The following is a 20449-nucleotide window of genomic DNA, read 5'->3' on the forward strand; positions in this document are numbered from 1 at the left end:
TCCCAAATATTGTAGGACAAGTTAGTGTTCCGCTAACGATCGTCAATTTCCCATTTTCTAGGCAGGCCGGCCCGTCCCTTTGCGTCGTCCGCACCAGCACCTGATCCTAGAAAAGCACAAGACACAGGGAATAACACACTGGCGGCCGGGCACATGGCCCCCAACGCCACGCTTCTCCCTTCCCAGCCAAGAAGAGCCCAAGAGCCAGCTCCCAACACAACATCCGATTCCCTAACAGATCGATGCCGGCATGCCGCAGCAGGCGCTGTCACACACTTGCAGGCAAATAAAGCAGCAACTGAAAGAGACAATGGTGCACACGGTAGGATTAGGTGTACCCGATGCACTCGGCCTTGCCGTATGCCCAGTTCGGCTTACCCGGCACTATTCAGCTTGTTTTTTAAGTTGAAATAGTATTTTCTCTCACAAGAATTCAGCCAGAACAATGTTTTCAGCCAGTTTCAGCTACAATTCAGCAAGCCGAACGGGGCCAAACATATGCATGTGTAATTTCCATGGCAGACGTTTTATTTGCCAAACATATGCATGCATACATGATACATCATCTCCAGTTCCATTACGGGACCAGTGCCAAATAACGTTTGCCAGCAAGAGCCGAAGCATGCTTCCAGTACTACCATCTTAGGAAACCGTTCAAATTAGCAAAGGGAAAACTAGTATGACCGCATACCACCTGGCCAGTTTGGTGTACGGTGTACCGTGATAGCTGCCTGTTTGGCACGCTCTAATTTTACAGCAACTTTTAAGACAAAAATATTCTCATTCCGCCAAGGTACTAAGCAGAATCCTCTGTAAGGCTCTGTTTGAACCAACTCGGTTAACTATTAGCTCTATTAGATACGAGAAACCAGCTAATAGCTAGCTGTTAGTTGAGTGGTAAATAAGAGACATATAGATGGACTTAGTACCAGTTCAATTTGTGCTCACAACATTAAACACAAAATAAACAATAGGTAAAAATTAGGCAATCAGGGTGACATGGGAACGTGCCCGCGGCCACCTGTTTCTTGTGTTTGAGCACTGTTTTCCTTTCTCTAATCGACGGTCTTCCTTTTTTTCCGAAATTTGTCGCGCTTCTCCACGCGTGGCCGGAGAAAGACGAGTAGACGACCAGCCGCGGCTCCAGTCTGTAGAACCATCGCGGAAACGGCGAGCAAGTATAATAGCCGGAGAAGAGAGGGGAAGGGAGAGAGGAGAAGCGGGTTGTAAGCTTACAGCCGGTTTGGACATAAGAACCAAGAAAGTCTGTGAGAAAGACAAGTGGGCTATGTATTAACTGTAAAGAGCTAACTACTATATAAATAGGCTAAGAAAAAACTAAAAAAAACCTTACAATCAGCAAGACAGCTATATTATTAGCCTTGCTCTAAACCCAAGAAGCAAAACACGGACGAACAGCGAAAATGATGCGCACCGAAGCAACCCGACTCTCTCTACTTATAAAAACGTGGAATGGTGAGCCGCTACTTTTTCCCCCACTTGATCGCCCGTGGCGTAGGCGCGTATAGCTAAAGAAACACTGCGCTCCTCGTCAGCTGCAGAGAGCGCAATCACACGGCTCCTGCGCCCAAAAGAACCCGGTTCCTCGATAGCTAGCTAGCCTGCACCGCGTCCCACCGGCCACAGCCACGGCCACGGCCAGCCAGCCGACCATGGGGGCCAGCGGCGAGGCGACGACACTGCTCGGCTCCGTCGTCGGTGACGCGCAGCAGGCGCCGTTCCCGTGGAAGCTGGTGCTGCTCTGCGCGGCGCTCGCGTGGTGCGCCGTGCGCGCGCTGGAGTGGGCGTGGTGGCGGCCGCGGCGCCTCGCCCGGGTGCTGCGGTCGCAGGGCCTCCGCGGCACGGCGTACCGCTCCCTCGCCGGCGACGCGCCGCTGACGGAGCAGCTCAACCGGGAGGCCAGGTCCCGGCCCTTGCCGCTGGGCTGCCACGACGTCGCGCCCAGGGCGATGCCCTTGTTCCATCAGACCATGAAGGAGCACGGTACGGCGCTACACGTTGCTTTCCTTTTCCTGCAGGCTACTCTTTCTTTGGGCACGCACACCCGTACAAAGTCTGCCTTGCTTGGTCTGGTCTCAAAAATTGCGAGGTCAACGGGTCCTGTGTCTACGAGACATGCCGCGGCCAATTGGTTGTTTTGACTGAAATCCTTCAGTCATCTCTTCAGTTGATTTTTCTCGGAAAACACCTTCATCCCCTCCATATATACATCGAGTTCAAAGTTGACTAGTACCAGTTCATTGACTCTGTGTTCGATTACCAACTAGTAGTACCTTTCGCTGGATCCTGTTTTCTAGGTTCCAAATCTTTACACAATTTTCTCTTCCGTGTTTCAAAAACAAACAAAGATGTTTACATAGCTGCTGATGGACTAGTTTTCCACAATCAGTCTCTCAACCAGTAATAAGTGAGATACATTGCGCGTTGAGGAAGAGTCCAGCTAGTTTTCCCATTTCTGAAAACACATGTATAAGACAAGCTTTTCAACGAGAGGAACAGTACTAGCAAGAAATTTCCATCATATTGTCAATAACCACATCACATGCACCCAGGAGAGAAACTACTAAGGTCTTGTTTGGCACAGCTCAACTTCATTATTGAAGTTGTTTTTTTTTTTTTACAAAATAGCTTCACAAGCAGCTTTCTCATTGAAGCTAATCTATTTTTAAAAAATCTCTTTGGCAAAATAGCTTCACATGATGGACCAAATGAATAAAATAACTATAATACCCTATGTCTATTTTTTCTCACCGGATTTTCCCCCCTTCGCACGTCTTCTTCGCGTGGGCGTCTGCGCGCCGGGAGCTGCGCCCCGTGCCTTCCCCGCCGCTTTGCCCGTGCTGGCGGAGCCGCCCGCGCCTCCTCCGGGCAGCTGCGAGCTTGCTCCGGCAAGCTGCGCCCCCGTTCCTTCCCCGTGGCTGTGCCAGTGCCCGGCAGGATGTAGCGCCCTTTCTGCATCTTGCTATGCCACCGCTGACGGAGCGATTCCACCGAGTCGCTGCTTTCCACGCCATCGAAGACAACATAGGCGTGTCCGCGAGGAGGTGAGGAGCCTCCGGAGCCGTGCCTCGCCCTTCTTTTTCGCTATTTCGTGCTTGCGTCTACTCTGTTCAAGAAACAGCCGCCGCCGTTTTTCTTGATGCTGTGAACCGCCGCCGTTGCCAACTTTCCGCCGCCAAGAACTAGCCAACCGAGTTCGCGACGTCGACCTGGTGCTGTAGAGCCGCCCTGCTCGCGCTTTCGTGGACCGGAGCGCGAGATCGAGAGCTGCCCGTGGGCTATCCACGCGCCTCCCCTGGCAGCGTTCGCGTCCTTGGCACGGCGCACAGGCAGCCCGGCCCCGCGCCCCGCGTGCCCCTTCCCTATACCCCCAGCGGCCGCGGCCTGAACCTACGCCCCGCGGCTAGGCCCTAGCACCGCATCCCCGATGGCCGCACCATGGCCGGTCGGTCGACCCCGCGCCGCGCGCAACCGAGCCTCGGCCAAATGGCCGCGCCCGCGCACCGTCTCGGCGACCGTGCTCCGGCCAGGCGGCCATGCCCAGGCCCTGGAGAGGAGGCAGTGCTCGTGTGACAGAACCGCCCAAAATAGCACGCTTTCAGAGGCGCCCGTCTTCCACCAGACACTAAGCGCCCCGTAAACAAGCTATATTGGATGGTTCCGTCGAGCACACCCCAAGAGAGAACTCGAATAATCCACGTTTTTCCTCCAAGATCCAATAATGAGAATGATTTTACAATACTTAGTCCATTTCATACAACCAGAGTTCTTAGAAATACATTATTACAATACTAAGTTCAGAGTGCGGAATTTAAACAGCGGAATTACAATAACCATCTAACGGTAGAATACAAGGATCCGTCTGTGCCGACCAGAAGAATCCTCCACCCAACAGCTACTCCTCAAGCTACACCTACAATAGGGGTAAATAAACCCTAAGTACATAATATACTCACAAGACTTACCCGCCTAGTGGAAATAATTTCCCGACTCTAAAGGATATGATAAGCTTTATGTTTACTGGGTTTCCTTTTTGCAAAAAGCAATACTAGTAGTGAATCCTTATGTATGTGTTTTATTAGCAGTCATGATTAGTTCATTAGCTAACCATTCTATGTAAGCACCTGTTCTACTTTTAAGTAAGAGTTGAGCAATTAGATCCTTTTCACCACCTTTCATCTTCCAGTTCTTACTACAGTGCTAGACCGTAGGCAAGTCATACTGGATTACCCGGTGATTCAAGAATCAATGTGCCCAGCTAGGTACCTTGAAACACACGCCCCGCTTGTACTCCAGGCACAAGCAGGACCAACCCATCACTCTTCTATCAAGGGGTCTAGGCCCCGTTTAAACTTAGACTCCAAGCCCCCACACCTAAGTCCCGGACTTAGTGTGGTGCTTAGACCTCCACCATCCCCGCCTCTAATCAGTCGGTCTGAAAATAGCCAAAACCCACGACAAGAGGGCAATGAGCCTTCTCTGCTTCCATAAACAAGTATGTGATCAGGATAATAAGTCTATGACCTGACTAGAATCCAATGCATCGGCCGGTCCTTAGCCGACACGGACAGCAAAAACAGTGTAACCAAGCTATGCCCGTACAATATTCCTGCCCGGTCTCTATTTCCTTTCATCATTTTATCATGAGTGATAATAATAATCACCTATTGTGAGTAACGACAGGTTACTCCCACTATCGATAGCCTAAGCATAGCAGCTACTCGACCTATGCTAGTAGGACTCATAGGAAGGTTATCTATGCATGTAGTTTCCATAAAATGCCTGTAACGTAAATGCACATCACACACACACACACACACACACACACACACACACACATATATATATATATATATATATATATATATATATATATATATATATATATATATATATATTCAGTGCTTATTCAAAATAAGGATTATGCACTGGGGCTTGCCTTGGGCAGGCGCGGTGTCAGCTCAGTCAGTCACTGGCGGCTTTGGGACCTCCTCCTACATGAGGATCTCCTCCTCGTACTCTTCAATCACCTCCTCGTACTCCTGCTCGCCCACGGTCACGAACTCCACCAACTTGTTCTCTATGTGCACGCAATGACGATGCAACACTCAATATTAAGACAACAACAGTTCTTAAAATAAGAATACATCTACTAAGCCACTAAGCTAGCTCTAATGACTAAGATACTGAGCTAATCATCATTCCCCTCAAACCAGTAGGGTTTCACCTACAAGTGCTACTTAGCAACTAAAATATATTCTTACTCTTATTAACGATTCCATATATACTACAATAAGGAGTACTTAGCTACCATATTTCTCAACCTATTCTAAGGCTACAAAAATTATAGTGAGCACATAATAATACAATGAATCTACTGTAAAAATTTCATGGTCAAAGCTATTACCAATTTGCCACAAAAATTCCTACAAATACTAATATAAATAATAATACACACTCACAAATGATTTAATAGCCACTGGTATCAACAAATATATATATGAACTAAATTCACTAACAGATAGAGCACAATTTTAGAAACCTAACAAAATTAGTTTCACAATTTTTGGACACCTGCTCGAATTGATATGCTTTTTCCAAAGTTCTACTTACAACATAAAATAATAAGCTATTTCTAATCCTTAAAAAGGAAAATGATTCCCTCCCGCACGGCCCAACTAGGCCCACGCAAGGCACGGCCCATGCGCACAAACGGCCCGCGAAGGGGAGCCCACGCGTGCGCCGACCAACTTGCAAAAACGCCCTCGCGTTCTCCGATAATACTACTAACACTATGTGCACTATTTCAACAGACTATGACTTTGCAACAAAACCCTCGCTCCTTCTCTCCTTCACAACGGAGAGGTCCTTGCCCTGGCCGCACACGCCAGTGCGGTGGCCGCTGGCACTGGCGACCCCCGCCGGCCAACCGGGACCTTTCCCGCCCTATTTAAGGGACCGGTGCTCACCTAGACGCCGACGCGAATCAATGGGCGGTGAAAACATGGGTTGGGACGCCATAGCACGGCATGGCCATGCCGGCGCGGATCCTGCGGCAACGACAAAGGTGTTCCGGTGAGCCGCCGTAACCACAAGGCGATAGGGGGCGACGAGAAATGATGACTCACTTGAGACCTATTCGGGGTGCTAGCTCGGCCGGAGCCAACCTAAGCAAAGCTGGCCACGTGCGCACGACGGAGGTGACCGGCAGCCGCAATGGCACAACCGCGTCCACGGCGAGGAGATGGCCCAGGGCTGCGGCTAGCGTGCGCACGGCGCAAAGAGGCTCAGGGTGGAGCTAAAGGTGCAGTCAATTTTACCGGGGGCTCAGTGCAGCGGCTGACCATGACATAGGGGGATGGGTCTTAACGGCGTGGTGGCGGGTGCCGCTCCAAATTAGGGCTCAACTGAGCCACAATCAAAGCGGGTGGGGCTACCAGAGAGGTTGTGGTGGCGAAGCAGTGGCACAATGAATGGTGGGACGCGACGTCTCGCCCAGGCGCACAGGCACGCCGCAGCGACGGCGGGGAATGGGTGCGGGCAGAGAGGGAATGGACGGTATGGGGACATGGCCGCGACTCAACGTGGCTTGGCGTGACACTGATGGCGCGATGGGAACACCCCGTGGCCAAGCACAAGCCGATGAGCAAACCCCATGGCTGGTGCAGCCCGCGTGCCTCCATGCCATTAATGACGAGGCGACAGTGGCTCGGCTGCGCACGTGCGAAGCCTAGGCGAGCCAGAAATGCAACGCTGAGCGGGGTCGTCACACATCGATTGGCGCGTAGTAGTGCAGTGTGTAGAAGCACGTGGTGCGGTGCAGGGCAGCGCACAGCAAGGGGATGTGACGGTAGTGGCAGTAGAGGCAGCGACAGGCATGCAGCAGGTGGCCACACACAGGGTGCACATGCGCCTACACACCGGCGTCGCAACGTTGGGGCAGCGAGCGCTGGGACACATGGGCGCGGCAGTTAGCATGGGGGCAACAGCAGCGACGGCCAGCCATGCGTGGCAGCATGAGTGCACGCGCCAGGTGCGCTAGGGCCACGACGTTGAGCTCGCCCAGCCCGATGACCGCACTCAGACAGAGGCGGCGGCCGAGAACAATGCATGCACAGTTTTTAAAGCGCGAAAAATTCATAAACCGTTACTCCAACCTCCAAACCACCACTTCCACCCCCAAGTTGGCACATAGGTCTACTAAACCAAGCTAAAGCACCCCTTCACTCCGTAACCCAATTCTCCTAAATAAATTGACAAACATGGTTATGTCAAGCTGTTCCCAATGTGAAATTTTCTCTGTCTTGAATCAACTCTATTTCTGCTTGCATTTCTAAGCTATTAGAAATACCACTTAGCCATATCGTTTTTCAATAGCAAGTATTTCATCACCCTCTACAAAGTTTGCACTCCCAACTTTATTTCAGTGTCGCCTACATGTTCTATAGTGTTCTTGTTCAATAAAAATTCGTGAATATCCTTACTTGCTAATTCCCTCAGTCGTGAAATGACTTTTCGTTTGAATTACAATGCTTTACTTGTTCATATTATCACAAGCAATAACATTTAAACATGATGCTTATGACATGTTTTAGAAAGAAGGTGGGGATAATGCTTCACGATATAGCTTTCTTGCTCCCACGTTGCTTCGTCCTCTGAGTGATTTTGCCACTAAACTTTATAAAACCTCACCACATTGTTTCTAGTCACTCTTTCTTTTTCATCTAAGATCTTAACGGATGCTCAATATAAGACAAGTCAGGCTGGAGAGGAAGTCCTTCAATTTCCACTAGCTTCATCGGGGACCCGCAAACACTTCTTTAACTAGGAAACATGGAAGACATTATGTACTGCTGACAAAATATCCGAGGAGCTAGATATGGTAGGCAGCAGAACCACACCGGGCCAAAATCTTGTAAGGTCCAACATAGCGAGGGGCTAGCTTCCCACGGACACCAAATCGATGTACACCTCTCATGGGAGATACCTTGAGATACACATGATCACCAACTTCAAATTGCAAGGGCCTTCTTCGCTTGTCGCATAAGTTTTCTGACGACTTTGAGCTGCCTTCAAATGGCTCTGAATAATACTAACTTGCTCTCGAGCTTCTTTGATAAAATTAGGCCCAAAATATCCACGATCACCCACCTCAACCCTAGTTAAGAGGTGTTCTACATTTCTTACCATACAGGGCCTCAAAAGGTGCCATACGAATACTTTCTTGATAGCTATTGTTATAAGAAAACTTAGCTAGAGTCAAGCATTCATCCCACTTTTAAGGAAAAGAAATGGCACAAGCCCTCAACATATCCTCAAGTACCTGATTGACTCTTTCTGTCTGACCGTCAGTTTGCGGATGATAAGCTTAACTTCTAAGGAGACTAGTACCAAGACATTCCTTGAGTTGCTCCCAAAAGCGAGAGACAAAGACTGACCCTCTATCAGAGACGATAGTAAGAGGAACTCCATGCAGGATCACAATCCGAGTCAAAATACAACTTGGCATACTTCTTGGCTGAATATCTGGTATCTACTAGGGAGAAAATGAGCGGACTTAGTAAGGCAGATCCACAATGACCCAAATAGAGTCATACCCCTTTGCCGTGTGGGGCAAACCCACAACTAAAGTCCATGTAAATATCCTCCCATTTCCAAATAGGGATAGGCAAGGGCTGCAAAAATCCTGGTGTATGCATATGGTCTGCCTTAACTCTTCCACAAGTGTTGCATTCCTGACGTACTTGGTGATATCCTGCTTCATATTTGACCACCAATACAAGTGGCACAAATCATGGTACATCTTGTTACTTCCTAGATGGATGGACAACTTGGAGTTGTGAGCTTCATCCAAATTTTTCTTCTAAGCTCCTCACTTGATGGAACAACCAATCTATTCTTGAACCTCACTACACCTTGATTCATCAACCCTAAAATGATGGACCACGCCCTTCAGCAATTAACTTCTTGATATGCGGGATTTCTGAAATATCATGCCTTTGCTCTATAATAATTTGCTCAAGTAAATCCGAGACTAGAGCAATATGGGCTAGCACCTCAGCATGGTTGAGAGACAAGGGTGCTTCTTCAACTTGATACGACTTTCTGGCTCAAAGCATCAGCTACCACATTAGCTTTTCCTAGGACTGATAATGAACTTCTAAATTGTAATCCTTGATTAGCTCCAGCCATCTCTGTTGCCTCATGTTCAGCTTGGACTGAGTGAAAATATATTTGAGGCTCTTGTAATCCGTATAAATATGCACTTTATTTCCCAACAAATAATGCCTCCAAATTTTTAGAGCGTGCACCACAGCAGCCAGCTCTAAATCATGGGTGGGATAATTCACCTTGTGCTTTTTCAGCTGGCGTGAAGCATAAGCTATCACACGTCCATCCTACATAAGCACGCATCCCAATCCAGTCCTTGAGGCATCACAATACACATCAAATGGCCTGTCAATATCTGGTTGGGCAAGAACAGGAGCAGAGGTAAGAAATCCTCTTCAGGGCTTGAAAGCTCCTTCACAAGCCGGACTCCATACAAACTTGACATCTTTCTGGAGCAACTTGGTCATTGGTTGAGCTATTTTGGAGAAGTCAGGAATGAAGCGCTGATAATAACCAGCAAGACCAAGGAACTGAAGGATCTGATGCACTGACTTCTAGAGACTTCCAATTTAACACATCTTGCACCTTGCTTGGGTCTACAGAGATACCTTCAGGTGTTAGAACATGTCCCAAAAATTGCACTCGATCTAACCAAAACTCACACTTGCTGAATTTGCATACAGCTTGATGTTCCCTTAATTGAGTCAGTACTATTCCGAAGATGTTGGGCATGCTCTTCCTTGTTCTTGGAGTATATCAAAATATCATCAATGAACACCACTACAAACTTATCCAACTCGAGCATAAAGACTGAATTCATGAGATACATGAAGAATATAGGAGCATTGGTGAGACCAAAGGACATGACTAGGTATTCATACAACCCATACCTAGTAGAGAAAGTTGTTTTTGGTATATCTTGTGGCCGGATCTTAATTTGATGATAACCCGAATGAAGATCAATCTTTAAAAACATCTTTGCACTAGCCAACTAATCAAACAAAGTATCAATACGAGGCAAGGGATACTTGTTCTTAATGGTTACCACATTGAGAGGGTGGTAATCCACACACATCCACAGTGTACCATCCTTCTTCTTCACAAAAATAGCTGGACAACCCCATGGTGAAGAACTAGGACGGATAAAGCCCAACTCCAATAATTCCTCTAACTGCTTCTTCATTTCTGCTAGTTCTTTAGGAGCCATGCAGTAAGGACATCATGAAATAGGAGCAGTGCTAGGTTCTAACTCAATGAAAAAACTCCACATCTCTATCCGGTGGCAACCCAGGTAGCTCTTTAGGAAAGACATCTAGGAACTCACATACCATAGGAATAGAGGCAAGATCAGGAGAAGTTTCAACATGAGCAGAAAGTGGTAAGGCTAGATCTAAGGGAATAAGAAGAGACATCCTATCCTCGGAAGAAGGAAGTCGTAACTCAACAACTCTCTGCTTATGGTCTAAGACTACCCCATAAACATGCAACCAGTTCATGCCCAGAATTGCATCTATGCCTTGCCTAGGTAGCACTATGAACTAGAGGCGGTAAGTATGAGTGGCTAGCACTAATCTAACTATGTCCATCAGAGTGTTAACGCACAACTATGCATTCGGGGTACTGATTCTATAGGCAATAGGAATAGCCATAAGAGATATATTGTGCCTCTGTGCAAACCCCATGCTCATGAATGAATGTGATGCACTAGAATCAAACAACACATATGCTGGGTGGGAATCAATGGTAAACATACTAGCCATCATAGGTTCATTTTGCAAGATCTCCTCAGCCTTAGTGAAGTTGACTTGCCCAAAGCGGCTTACGGGCACCTTCTTCTTGATAATCGTCCGCTTGATCAGATGGAAGTTGGCTAAAGGCTAGGAAGCCTACGCAGGCTGGTTCTGTGGACACTCCCAAGCATAGTGGCCTTCCTTGCCACACTTGAAACAAGCACCAAGCTTGTTCCCCTGCCCCTGACGAGGCAGAACCTGCTGTCCCTGAGGTTGTTGTTGCACCTACAGAGTAGGTGCACGGTACTGAGCAGGAGGTGCCTGGTAGGTCTGCTCAGGCTGGCAGAACAATTGCCCACCCAAAGACTGATAGGGCACTCGCCTGACAACCTGCACCTTCTGGGCCTGAGGGTGACTAGAAGACACAGTAATCACCCGCTTGCTCTTCCACTTAGCCTGAGAGTCACGCTGAAGTCCCTCCATGGCAATAGCAGCATTCATCATAGCACCAAAAGTCTGATAGTTCCCTGTGTACAGCTCCTTCTACAGACTGCAAGAGAGGCCACGATAGAAACAGTCCCTCTTCTTCTCATCAGTATCGATGTGGATCCCAGCATACTGTGATAGATGGTTGAACTTATTCACATAATCCATCACCAACACGCTCCCTTGCTTTAGATCTAGAAACTCAGTCAACTTTCTATTCAGCACACCAGTAGGAATGTAGTACTCTTTGAAAGCAGCGGTAAACTCCTACCAAGTCACACGGTGATCCACCGGCTGCATGGCATTGAACGTGTCCCACCATGCACTGGCAGAACCCAACAGCTGCTATGCTGCAAAGCGCACCTTCTGCTCCTCAGTTATAGTGAGCAGCTGAAACTTCTGCTTTAGAATATGAAGCCAATGCTCTGCATCCAGAGGCTCGGCAATCGGCGTGAACGTGGGTGGGTGCATCTTCAAGAAATCCTGGTAAGAGCAGGGCCCCTCGGGATCGTGGGCACCACTCCCATTCCCGCCATTGCCACCAGGGCCTCCATGGGGCAAAGCCACCAATGGCTAAGGCAAGCATCTCCAAGGCACGGGCTGACTCACACCGAGCAGCATCTCTGCTATCATCTCCGCACGGGTCATCGGAGGTGGCGGTGGCGGAGGAGGAGGAGCCAGAAGTGGGGCCTCATGACTCTCCCCGTTGGTGTTGCCAATGCCCTCACCGCGACTGTTATCGCCCGGGTCCGCCCCAGCACCGGTGCTCCCGTGACCAGACCTCAAGTTCATCTATAAATAGATAGGAACCAACCATTAGGAACAACCCTCTAGATTAGAACAAGAGATTAGAGAAATGATAAGACTTTTATTAAAGCATTCTTTTAGGTTATCCTATCAAATCACTAATCCAATTTATACATGTGGGGGAGTTTAGTTTTAGCAAGATTCTCTTTTCATGATGCATGCATCGACCTACCCGTTCACTCAAGCCAGAATATAGCGGCATTCACAAAATTTTCGGCACATCGCACACTCACTTTCCGCTTGCTAAATGATTCTTACGCAGCGTAAGTTAGTGTACCTGCAGAAAATTGATTAGATAAAACCAGTGTCGCTATCCTAGATAGACCATATTGCTAGGCCTTATACTTATTTACATAATTTTATCGCATCCTACTTTTTGTAAAACTTTTGTTGGTTAAATTTTAGGTTTTGAAAAGAGTTATGAAACTTGTAGACTCATTATTGGCTCTGATACCACCTGTGGCAGAACCGCCCAAAATAGCATGCTTTCGGTGACGCTCGTCTTCCACCAGACACTAAGCACCCTGTAAACAAGCTACATCGGACGGTTCCATCGAGCTCATCCCAAGGGAGAACTCGAATAATCCACATTTTTCCTCCATGATCCAATAATGAGAACGAGTTCACAATACTTAGTCCATTTCATATGATGAGTTCTTAAAATACATTATTACAATACTAAGTCTAGAGTGTGGAATTTAAACAGCGGAATTACAATAACCATCTAACGGTATAATACAAGGATCCATCTGTGCCCACCAGAAGAATCCTCCACCCAATAGCTACTCTTCAAGCTGCACCTGCAATAGGGGTAAATAAACCCTGAGTACACAATGTACTCGCAAGATTTAACCGCCTAGTGGGAATAATTTCCCGACTCCAAAGGATATGATAATGGTTTGTTGGGTTTCCTTTTTGCAAAAAGCAATACTAGTAGTAAATCCTTATGTATGTGTTTTATTAGCAGTCATGATTAGTTCATTAGCTAACCATTCTATGTAAGCACATGTTCTACTTTCAAGCAAGAGTTGAGCAATCAGATCATTTTCACCACCTTTCATCTTCTAGTTCTTACTACGGTGCTAGATCATAGGCAAGTCGTACCGGATTACCCAGCGATTCAAGAATCAATGTGCCCAGCTGGGTACCCCAAAACACATGCCCCGATTGTACCCCAGGCACAAGCAGGACCAACCCATCACTCTCCTGTCAAGGGGTCTAGGTTCCCGTCCAAACTTGGACTCCAAGCCCCCACACCTAAGTCCCGGACTCAGTGTGGTGCTTAGACCTCCACCATCCCTGCCTCCAATCCGTCAGTCCAGAAAAAACCAGAACCCACAACAAGAGAGCAATGAGCCTTCCCTACTCCCATAAACAAGTATGTGCTCAGGATAATAAGTCTGTGACCTGACTAGAATCCAATGCAACGGTTGGTCCTTAACCGACACGGACAGGGAAAATAGTGTAACCAAGCTATGCCCCATTGGCCGCGGGACACAACCCCTTACACCCACCAATACCCGTACCATATCCCTGCCCGGTCTTCATTTCCTTTTACCATTTTATCATGAGTGATAATAATAATCACCTATTGTGAGTAACGATAGGTTACTCACGCTAACGATAGGTTACTCACAGCAACTACTCGACCTATGCTAGTAGGACACATAGGTAGGTTATCTATGCATGTAGTTTCCATAAAATGTCTATAACGTAAATGCACATCACATATATATATTCAGTGCTTATTCAAAATAAGGGTTATGCACTGGGGCTTGCCTTGGGCAGGCGCGGTGTCAGCTCAGTTAGTTAGTGGCGGCTACGGGACCTCCTCCTACACGAGGATCTCCTCCTCGAACTCTTCAATCACCTCCTCGTACTCCTGCTTGCTTGCGGTCACGAACTCCACCAACTCGTTCTCTACATGCATGCAATGACAATGCAACACTCAAAATTAAGACAATAGCAGTTCTTAAAAAAAGAATACATCTACTAAGCCACTAAGCTAGCTCTAATGACTAAGATACTGAGCTAATCATCATTCCCCTCAAACCAGTAGGGTTTCACCTACAAGTGCTACTTAGCAACTAAAATATATTCTTACTCTTATTAACGATTCCCTATATACTACAACAAGGAGTACTGAGCTACCATATTTCTCAACATATTCTAAGGCTACAAAAATTACAGTGGGCACATAATAATACAATGAATCTATTGTAAAAATTTCATGGTCAAAGCTATTACCAATTTGCCACAAAAATTCCTACAAATACTAATATAAACAATACTAAACACTCGCAAATGATTTAATAGCCGCTGGTATCAACAAATATATATGAACTAAATTCACTAACAGATAGAGCACAATTTTAGGAACCTAACAAAATTAGTTTCACAATTTTTGGACACATGCTCGAATTGATATGCTTTTTCCAAAGTTCTACTTACAACATAAAATAATAAGCTATTTCTAATCCTTAAAAAGGAAAACGATTCCCTCCCCACGGCCCAACTTGGACCACGCAAGGCGCGTCCCACGCTCACAAATGGCCCGCGAACAGGGAGCCCGCGCGTGCGCCGACCAACTTGCAAAAACGCCCTCGCGTTCTCCGATAATACTACTAACACTATGTGCACTATTTCAACAGACTACGACTTTGCAACAAAACCCTCGCTCCTTCTCTCCTTTGCAACGGAGAGGTCCTCGCCCTGGCCGCACACGCCAGTGCGGCGGTCAATGGCACTAGCGACCCCCGTCGGCCAACCAGTACCTTCCCCGCCCTATCTAAGGGACCGGTGCTCACCTAGACGCCGACGTGAATCGATGGGCGGTGAAAACATGGGCCGGGATGCCGTAGCATGGCCTAGCCACGCCGGCGTGGATCCTACGGCAACGACAAAGGCGTTTCGATGAGCCGCCGCAACCACAAGGCGATAGGGGGGTAGGCGAGCAATGACGACTCACTTGAGACTTATTTGGGGTGCTAGCTCGGCCAGAGCCAACCTAAGCGAAGCTGGCCACGTGCGCACGGCGGGGGTGACCAGTGGCCGCAATGGCACAACCACGTCCACGGTGAGGAGATGGCCTAGGGCTGCGGCTAGCGTGCGAACGGCGCAAAGAGGCTCAGGGCAGAGCTAAAGGTGCAGTCAATTTTACCGGGGGCTCAATGCGGCGGCTGACCATAACACGGGGGGATGGGTATTTACAGCGTGGTGGCGGGCGCCGCTCCAAATTGGGGCTCGACTGAGCCACAATGAAAGCGGGTGGGGCGGCCGAAGAGGGTGTGGTGGCGAAGCAGTGGCGCAATGAATGGTGGGACACGACGTCTCACCCCAGGCGCACAGGAATGGTGCAACAGCGGTGGGGCAGGGGTGTGGGCAGAGAGGGAACGGACGACAGTGGGGACGCGGCCGCGACCCAGCGTGGCTTAGTGTGACGCTGATGGCGCGATGGGAACACCCCACGGCCAAGCACAAGCCGACGGGCACACCCCCACGGCCGGTGCGGCCCGCGCGCCTCAACGCCATTAATGACGAGGCGATGATGGCTCGGCTGCGCGCGTGCGAAGCCTAGGTGAGCCAGAAACGCAGCGCAGTGCGGGGTCGTGGCACAGCGATTGGCGCGCAGCAGCGCAGCGTGCGGAAGCACGTGGTGTGGTGCAGGGTAGTGCGTAGCAAGGGGATGCGACGGCAGCGGCAGCAGAGGCAGCGACGGGCGCGCAACAGGCTACCACGCGCAGGGTGCACGCGCGCCTACTCTCCGGCGCCGCGACGTTGGGGCAGCGGGCGCAGGGACACATGGGCGCGGCAGCTGGCATGGGGGCAGCAGCAGCGACGGCCAGCCACGCGTGGCAGCGCGAGTGCACGCGCCAAGTGCGCCAAGGCCGCGACGTTGAGCTCGCCCGGCCCGGTGACCGCACTCAGAAAGAGGCGGCGGCCGGGAACAATGCATGCACAGTTTTTAAAGCGCGAAAAATTCCTAAACCGTTACTCCAACCTCCAAACCACCTCTTCCACCCCCCAAGTTGGCACATAGGTCTACTAAACCGAGCTAAAGCACCCCTTCACTCCCTAACCCAATTCTCCTAAATAAATTGACAAACATGGTTATGTCAAGCTGTTCCCAACGTGAAATTTTCTCTAAGTCTTGAATCAACTCTATTTCAGCTTGCATTTCTAAGCTATTAGAAATACCACTTAGCCATATCATTTTTCAATAGCAAGTATTTCATCTCCCTCTACAAAGTTTGCACTCCCAACTTTATTTCAACGTCACCTACATGTTCTATAGCGTTCTTGTTCAATAAAAATTCGTGAATATCCTTACTTGCTAATTCCCTCCGTCGCGAAATGACTTTTCGTTTGAATTACAATGCTTTACTTGTTCATATTATCACATGCAATAATATTTAAACATGATGCTTATGACATGTTTTAGTAAATGATTTAAGGCGTAACACCGAGGGTGTTACAACTTACGCCCAGCCCAGCGGCAGCGCCTGCGCTGAACCTCTTCTCCACACTCCACGCAACATGCTCTGAGGACAAATCGGAGACGTACAAAGACTGGGGCCCACTTGTGTCAGATAAAGCTAGGAAAAGCTATTTTTTCAGCTTTATCCCAACTCATCCCTTTACGAGGGGAGAAGAAGAACAACTTTATCCATGAAGCTGTTCTGAAAAATAATATTTGACAAAAAAAAAAACAGCTCACAGCAGCTTATGCTCTGCCAAACGGGCCCTAATAATTCCAACGATAATGTGTGTGATCCTCTTGTTCTGATGATGACCAGACTTCCATCATGTCGTCCTGCCATTCTTCCTTCACTGGTTGCTGTCTGTTGTTTTCGATCGTACTTTATCTGCAACAGCTGTCCCTCAGCCAGAAAACGAAATAGTGGCACGTACTGTACACCACCAAGCCACCCACTAACAAGGATATGACTGAAAATGCGTGGCTGACAATGACAGGCAAGACGTCGATCACCTGGTTCGGGCCGGTGCCAAGGGTGACCATCACCAAGCCTGAGCTGGTGCGAGAGGTCCTGTCCAACAAGTTCGGCCACTACGAGAAGCTCAAGTTCGGTAGGCTTCAGAGGATGCTGCACAACGGCCTGGGCAGCCACGAGGGCGAGAAATGGGCCAAGCACCGCAGGATCATCAACCCCGCGTTCCATGTCGAGAAACTCAAGGTGAAATTGCTGCTGACATGAACATTTGCCAATGCAGTGTTACCTTATCGACGCCAAGATTACATTACAGCTACATATATACAGGATGTAAAATGCATGCGTTGATAATTTTCTACCTTCTATTTCCAGCGGATGTTACCTGCTTTCGCCCAGTGCTGCACGGATTTGGTGAAGAGGTGGGAAGGCCTAGTTGCAGATGGACAGCCGTGCGAGGTGGACGTGTGGCCTGAGATGCAGAACCTGACAGGGGATGTCATCTCTCGCGCCGCATTCGGCAGCAGCTACCTGGAAGGCAGGAGGATCTTCCAGCTTCAGGGGGAACAGGTCCAGCTCGTCGTTCAGGCCATGCACAAGCTTCACATCCCTGGATACTTGTGAGCTCTTCTTTCCAACTCCTGGTCTCCTGATTGGCTGCTTCCCAGTTCAAGATGGGAAATTCAATTCGCATTATTGCTCGCACCATGCTTAGTGCTAAATTAAAAGCGTTTCGCGCGCAGGTACCTGCCTACAAAAACCAACCGAAGGATGAAGCAGATCGCCTCAGAGATCGAAGCGCTCCTCAAGGGCATCATCGCCAAGAGAGAGAACGCGCTGGGAACCGGCAGCGCGGCAAGCGAAGATCTCCTTGGCCTGCTTCTGGAGTCCAACATGGAGCACTGCAGGGGTGACGGCAACTCCAAGGCCGGCATCACCACCGACGACGTCATCGGGGAGTGCAAGTTGTTCTACTTCGCCGGCATGGAGACCACCTCCGTGCTGCTCACCTGGACCATGATCGTGGTCTCCATGCACCCGGAGTGGCAGGACCGGGCCAGGGAGGAGGTGCTCCACGTCTTCGGTGACAAGACGCCGGACTACGATGGCCTCAGTCGCCTCAGAATCGTAAGCAGTGCAGGCTGATATATTCACCGACCGATCGGCGGCACATTCTAACCGGTCTTTATGTTGGGGCGTATGAGTGACTTGTGTAATTGTGATGCAGGTGACAATGGTGCTGTACGAGGTACTGCGTCTGTACACGCCGCTGACGGCGGTCCAACGGCAGACGTACAAGCCGATGGAGCTCGGCGGCGTCAGGTACCCGGCAGGCGTGATGCTGATGCTGCCACTGCTGTACATCCACCACGACAAGGACGTGTGGGGTCCCGACGCAAGCGAGTTCAGGCCGCAGAGGTTTGCCGAGGGGATCTCCAAGGCGTCCAGGGACGCGCCGGCGTTCTTCCCGTTCGGCTGGGGACCGCGCACCTGCATCGGCCAGAGCTTCGCGCTGCTTGAGGCCAAGATGGGGCTCTCCATGATCCTGCAGCGCTTCGCGTTCCAGCTCTCGCCGGCCTACACGCACGCGCCGTTTCCCCACGGCATGCTGCAGCCGGAGCACGGTGCGCAGGTCGTGCTCAAGGCGCTCCCCTGAGATGATGATGAGCTACCTCCCAACACTTGGATGCATGGGGTTAGGCTAATCGATGTCTTCATCTGCATGTGCAGCATATGTATGTACTACGTAGTAGATGCAAATCATGCAAGGAACTACACTTGCAAGGCGCGCTTGTGAAAAGTTAATTGCCTTTCTAGTTACTGATGAGATGTATCTCACTTATTACTGGTTGAGAGACTGATGCTTAATTGAAGGCAACTACCCATATCCATGGTCCGATGAATGTATAATGCCTTAGGGCCCCATCGAAACGCACGAATTTTGCATGAATTATGAAGGAATTTCGACATAAATCAGTTCATTTTCACAAAAAAACGTAGGAAACGGGAAAGAATCCTGCAATCCAAAGAGGCCCTTAGTTTTTTTTCACAAAGGACACTAAAGGTTTTACCACAAGTTTATTGCAAAGAATGTGCTAGCCAAGTTTTTTTAGGGCAAAAGTTTTACCACAAGTTTTATTGAAACCAGAAAATACAAACAAAGTGCTAGCTAAATTTTTTGAGTGGAAACCTTCTAGCCCAAAAACCACAGGGCTAGAGGGGCCACACAATCCTCAGAATGACTTCAATTCAATACTAAGACTTTAACCGAACTAAAGTCGCTTATTAGCACAACTAAACCAATTGGCACTACACACTAGAGCACGAATGATGTCACTAGAGCAAACTAGAGATGAGGGATACGAGGTTAAGCGAGGGGAAAAGCGAGATGCCCCACTACTGTGGTCCTCACTACCCACCAGGCCTCCGGCAGGCAACTCTGCCAGCGGCGAAGGTGTAATACCTCTGGTGTTACGATCTTGCTTAGTGCTTAGATTAACCCCTAAAAGAAATTAACAAAAACAAGTTTTCGGGTGTTAAAAATTTTAAAACTTCCAAGAAAAGATAATTAATTGTAGGTCTCATTTTTATGAGAAGAGAAGCAAACCAGGATATTGCGAGTTAAGTTCAATTAATGTGTAAACGTGCTTATGAAATTCTATTAAGAAAAATAGGATAAGTGGTTTTAGATGTTCGGCATGAAAAACGATTGCTGTAAATGAAAATGTGACATAGCTTATAATTAGAAAGTGCCATTTTTGAAGAATTATAATGTGCAAAATACTTAATGAGTGATTTAATATTTTGTTCCCACGAGTTAGTACGAAGTATGGACTAGATCATGACATGTTGTAGTTGAAATTGACGAAGTTCCGACCTTTTTAAAATTCAATCAAAGGTGTTAATGGTTGTTTAGTTCAAGCGGGACTCTCGTCCTTTCTAAGTCTATAACGATGATAGACAATGCCATTTTGGCATTTGATTTCCAACAAAAATGGTTAAGCACTACATCCATGTTCTTGCCCCAGTGGTTGCTTCTAACTTAGCACTTGGGCAAGGTGTAGGTTGTAGTTGAGTTGGAGGTCAACTTGAACTCTTAAAAATTGCCCAAACTTCGATCAGAAGACACTAGAACCTTGTCACCGGTGCTCTGCTCGTGATCCAGTGCTCAAGCGACAATGACCACCTTGGCATCCTCCTCTCTCCCTCTCTAGTCGCTCTTTAGTCTCGACGATTAGCTTCGCTGGATAGCTGGTGTGTGGACTTTAGGTTCGTGTAGTTGGTTGAGCCTTCGTCGCTTTAGTAAGCGGTTTTCTAACGGCTTTAAAAAGAGTGTGTGGCATC

The 20449-nt window shown here is 48.5% G+C and overlaps 1 protein-coding gene across 1 annotated transcript; it reads left to right on the top strand.

The window, feature by feature from the left end:
• The first annotated feature begins 1411 nt into the window (after positions 1-1411).
• On the top strand, positions 1412-18990 carry LOC136450186 (cytochrome P450 CYP72A616-like). The gene is made up of 5 exons (XM_066450533.1): positions 1412-2004; positions 17130-17350; positions 17480-17724; positions 17848-18232; positions 18333-18990. The coding sequence occupies exons 1-5, from the start codon at positions 1674-1676 to the stop codon at positions 18759-18761; spliced, it is 1611 nt and encodes a 536-aa protein (XP_066306630.1). The 5' UTR covers positions 1412-1673; the 3' UTR covers positions 18762-18990.
• Positions 18991-20449: the final 1459 nt, after the last annotated feature.

Source organism: Miscanthus floridulus, chromosome 5, assembly GCF_019320115.1.
Source record: "Miscanthus floridulus cultivar M001 chromosome 5, ASM1932011v1, whole genome shotgun sequence".
Taxonomy (NCBI): domain Eukaryota; kingdom Viridiplantae; phylum Streptophyta; class Magnoliopsida; order Poales; family Poaceae; genus Miscanthus; species Miscanthus floridulus.

Bases quoted from the DNA above. Each gene is read 5' to 3' on its own strand.
- LOC136450186 (XM_066450533.1), top strand. From the start codon at position 1,674: ATGGGGGCCAGCGGCGAGGCGACGACACTGCTCGGCTCCGTCGTCGGT. The intron at 2,005-17,129 runs GTACGGCGCTAC...TGACAATGACAG, and splicing joins TCAGACCATGAAGGAGCACG to GCAAGACGTCGATCACCTGG. The intron at 17,351-17,479 runs GTGAAATTGCTG...TTCTATTTCCAG, and splicing joins TCCATGTCGAGAAACTCAAG to CGGATGTTACCTGCTTTCGC.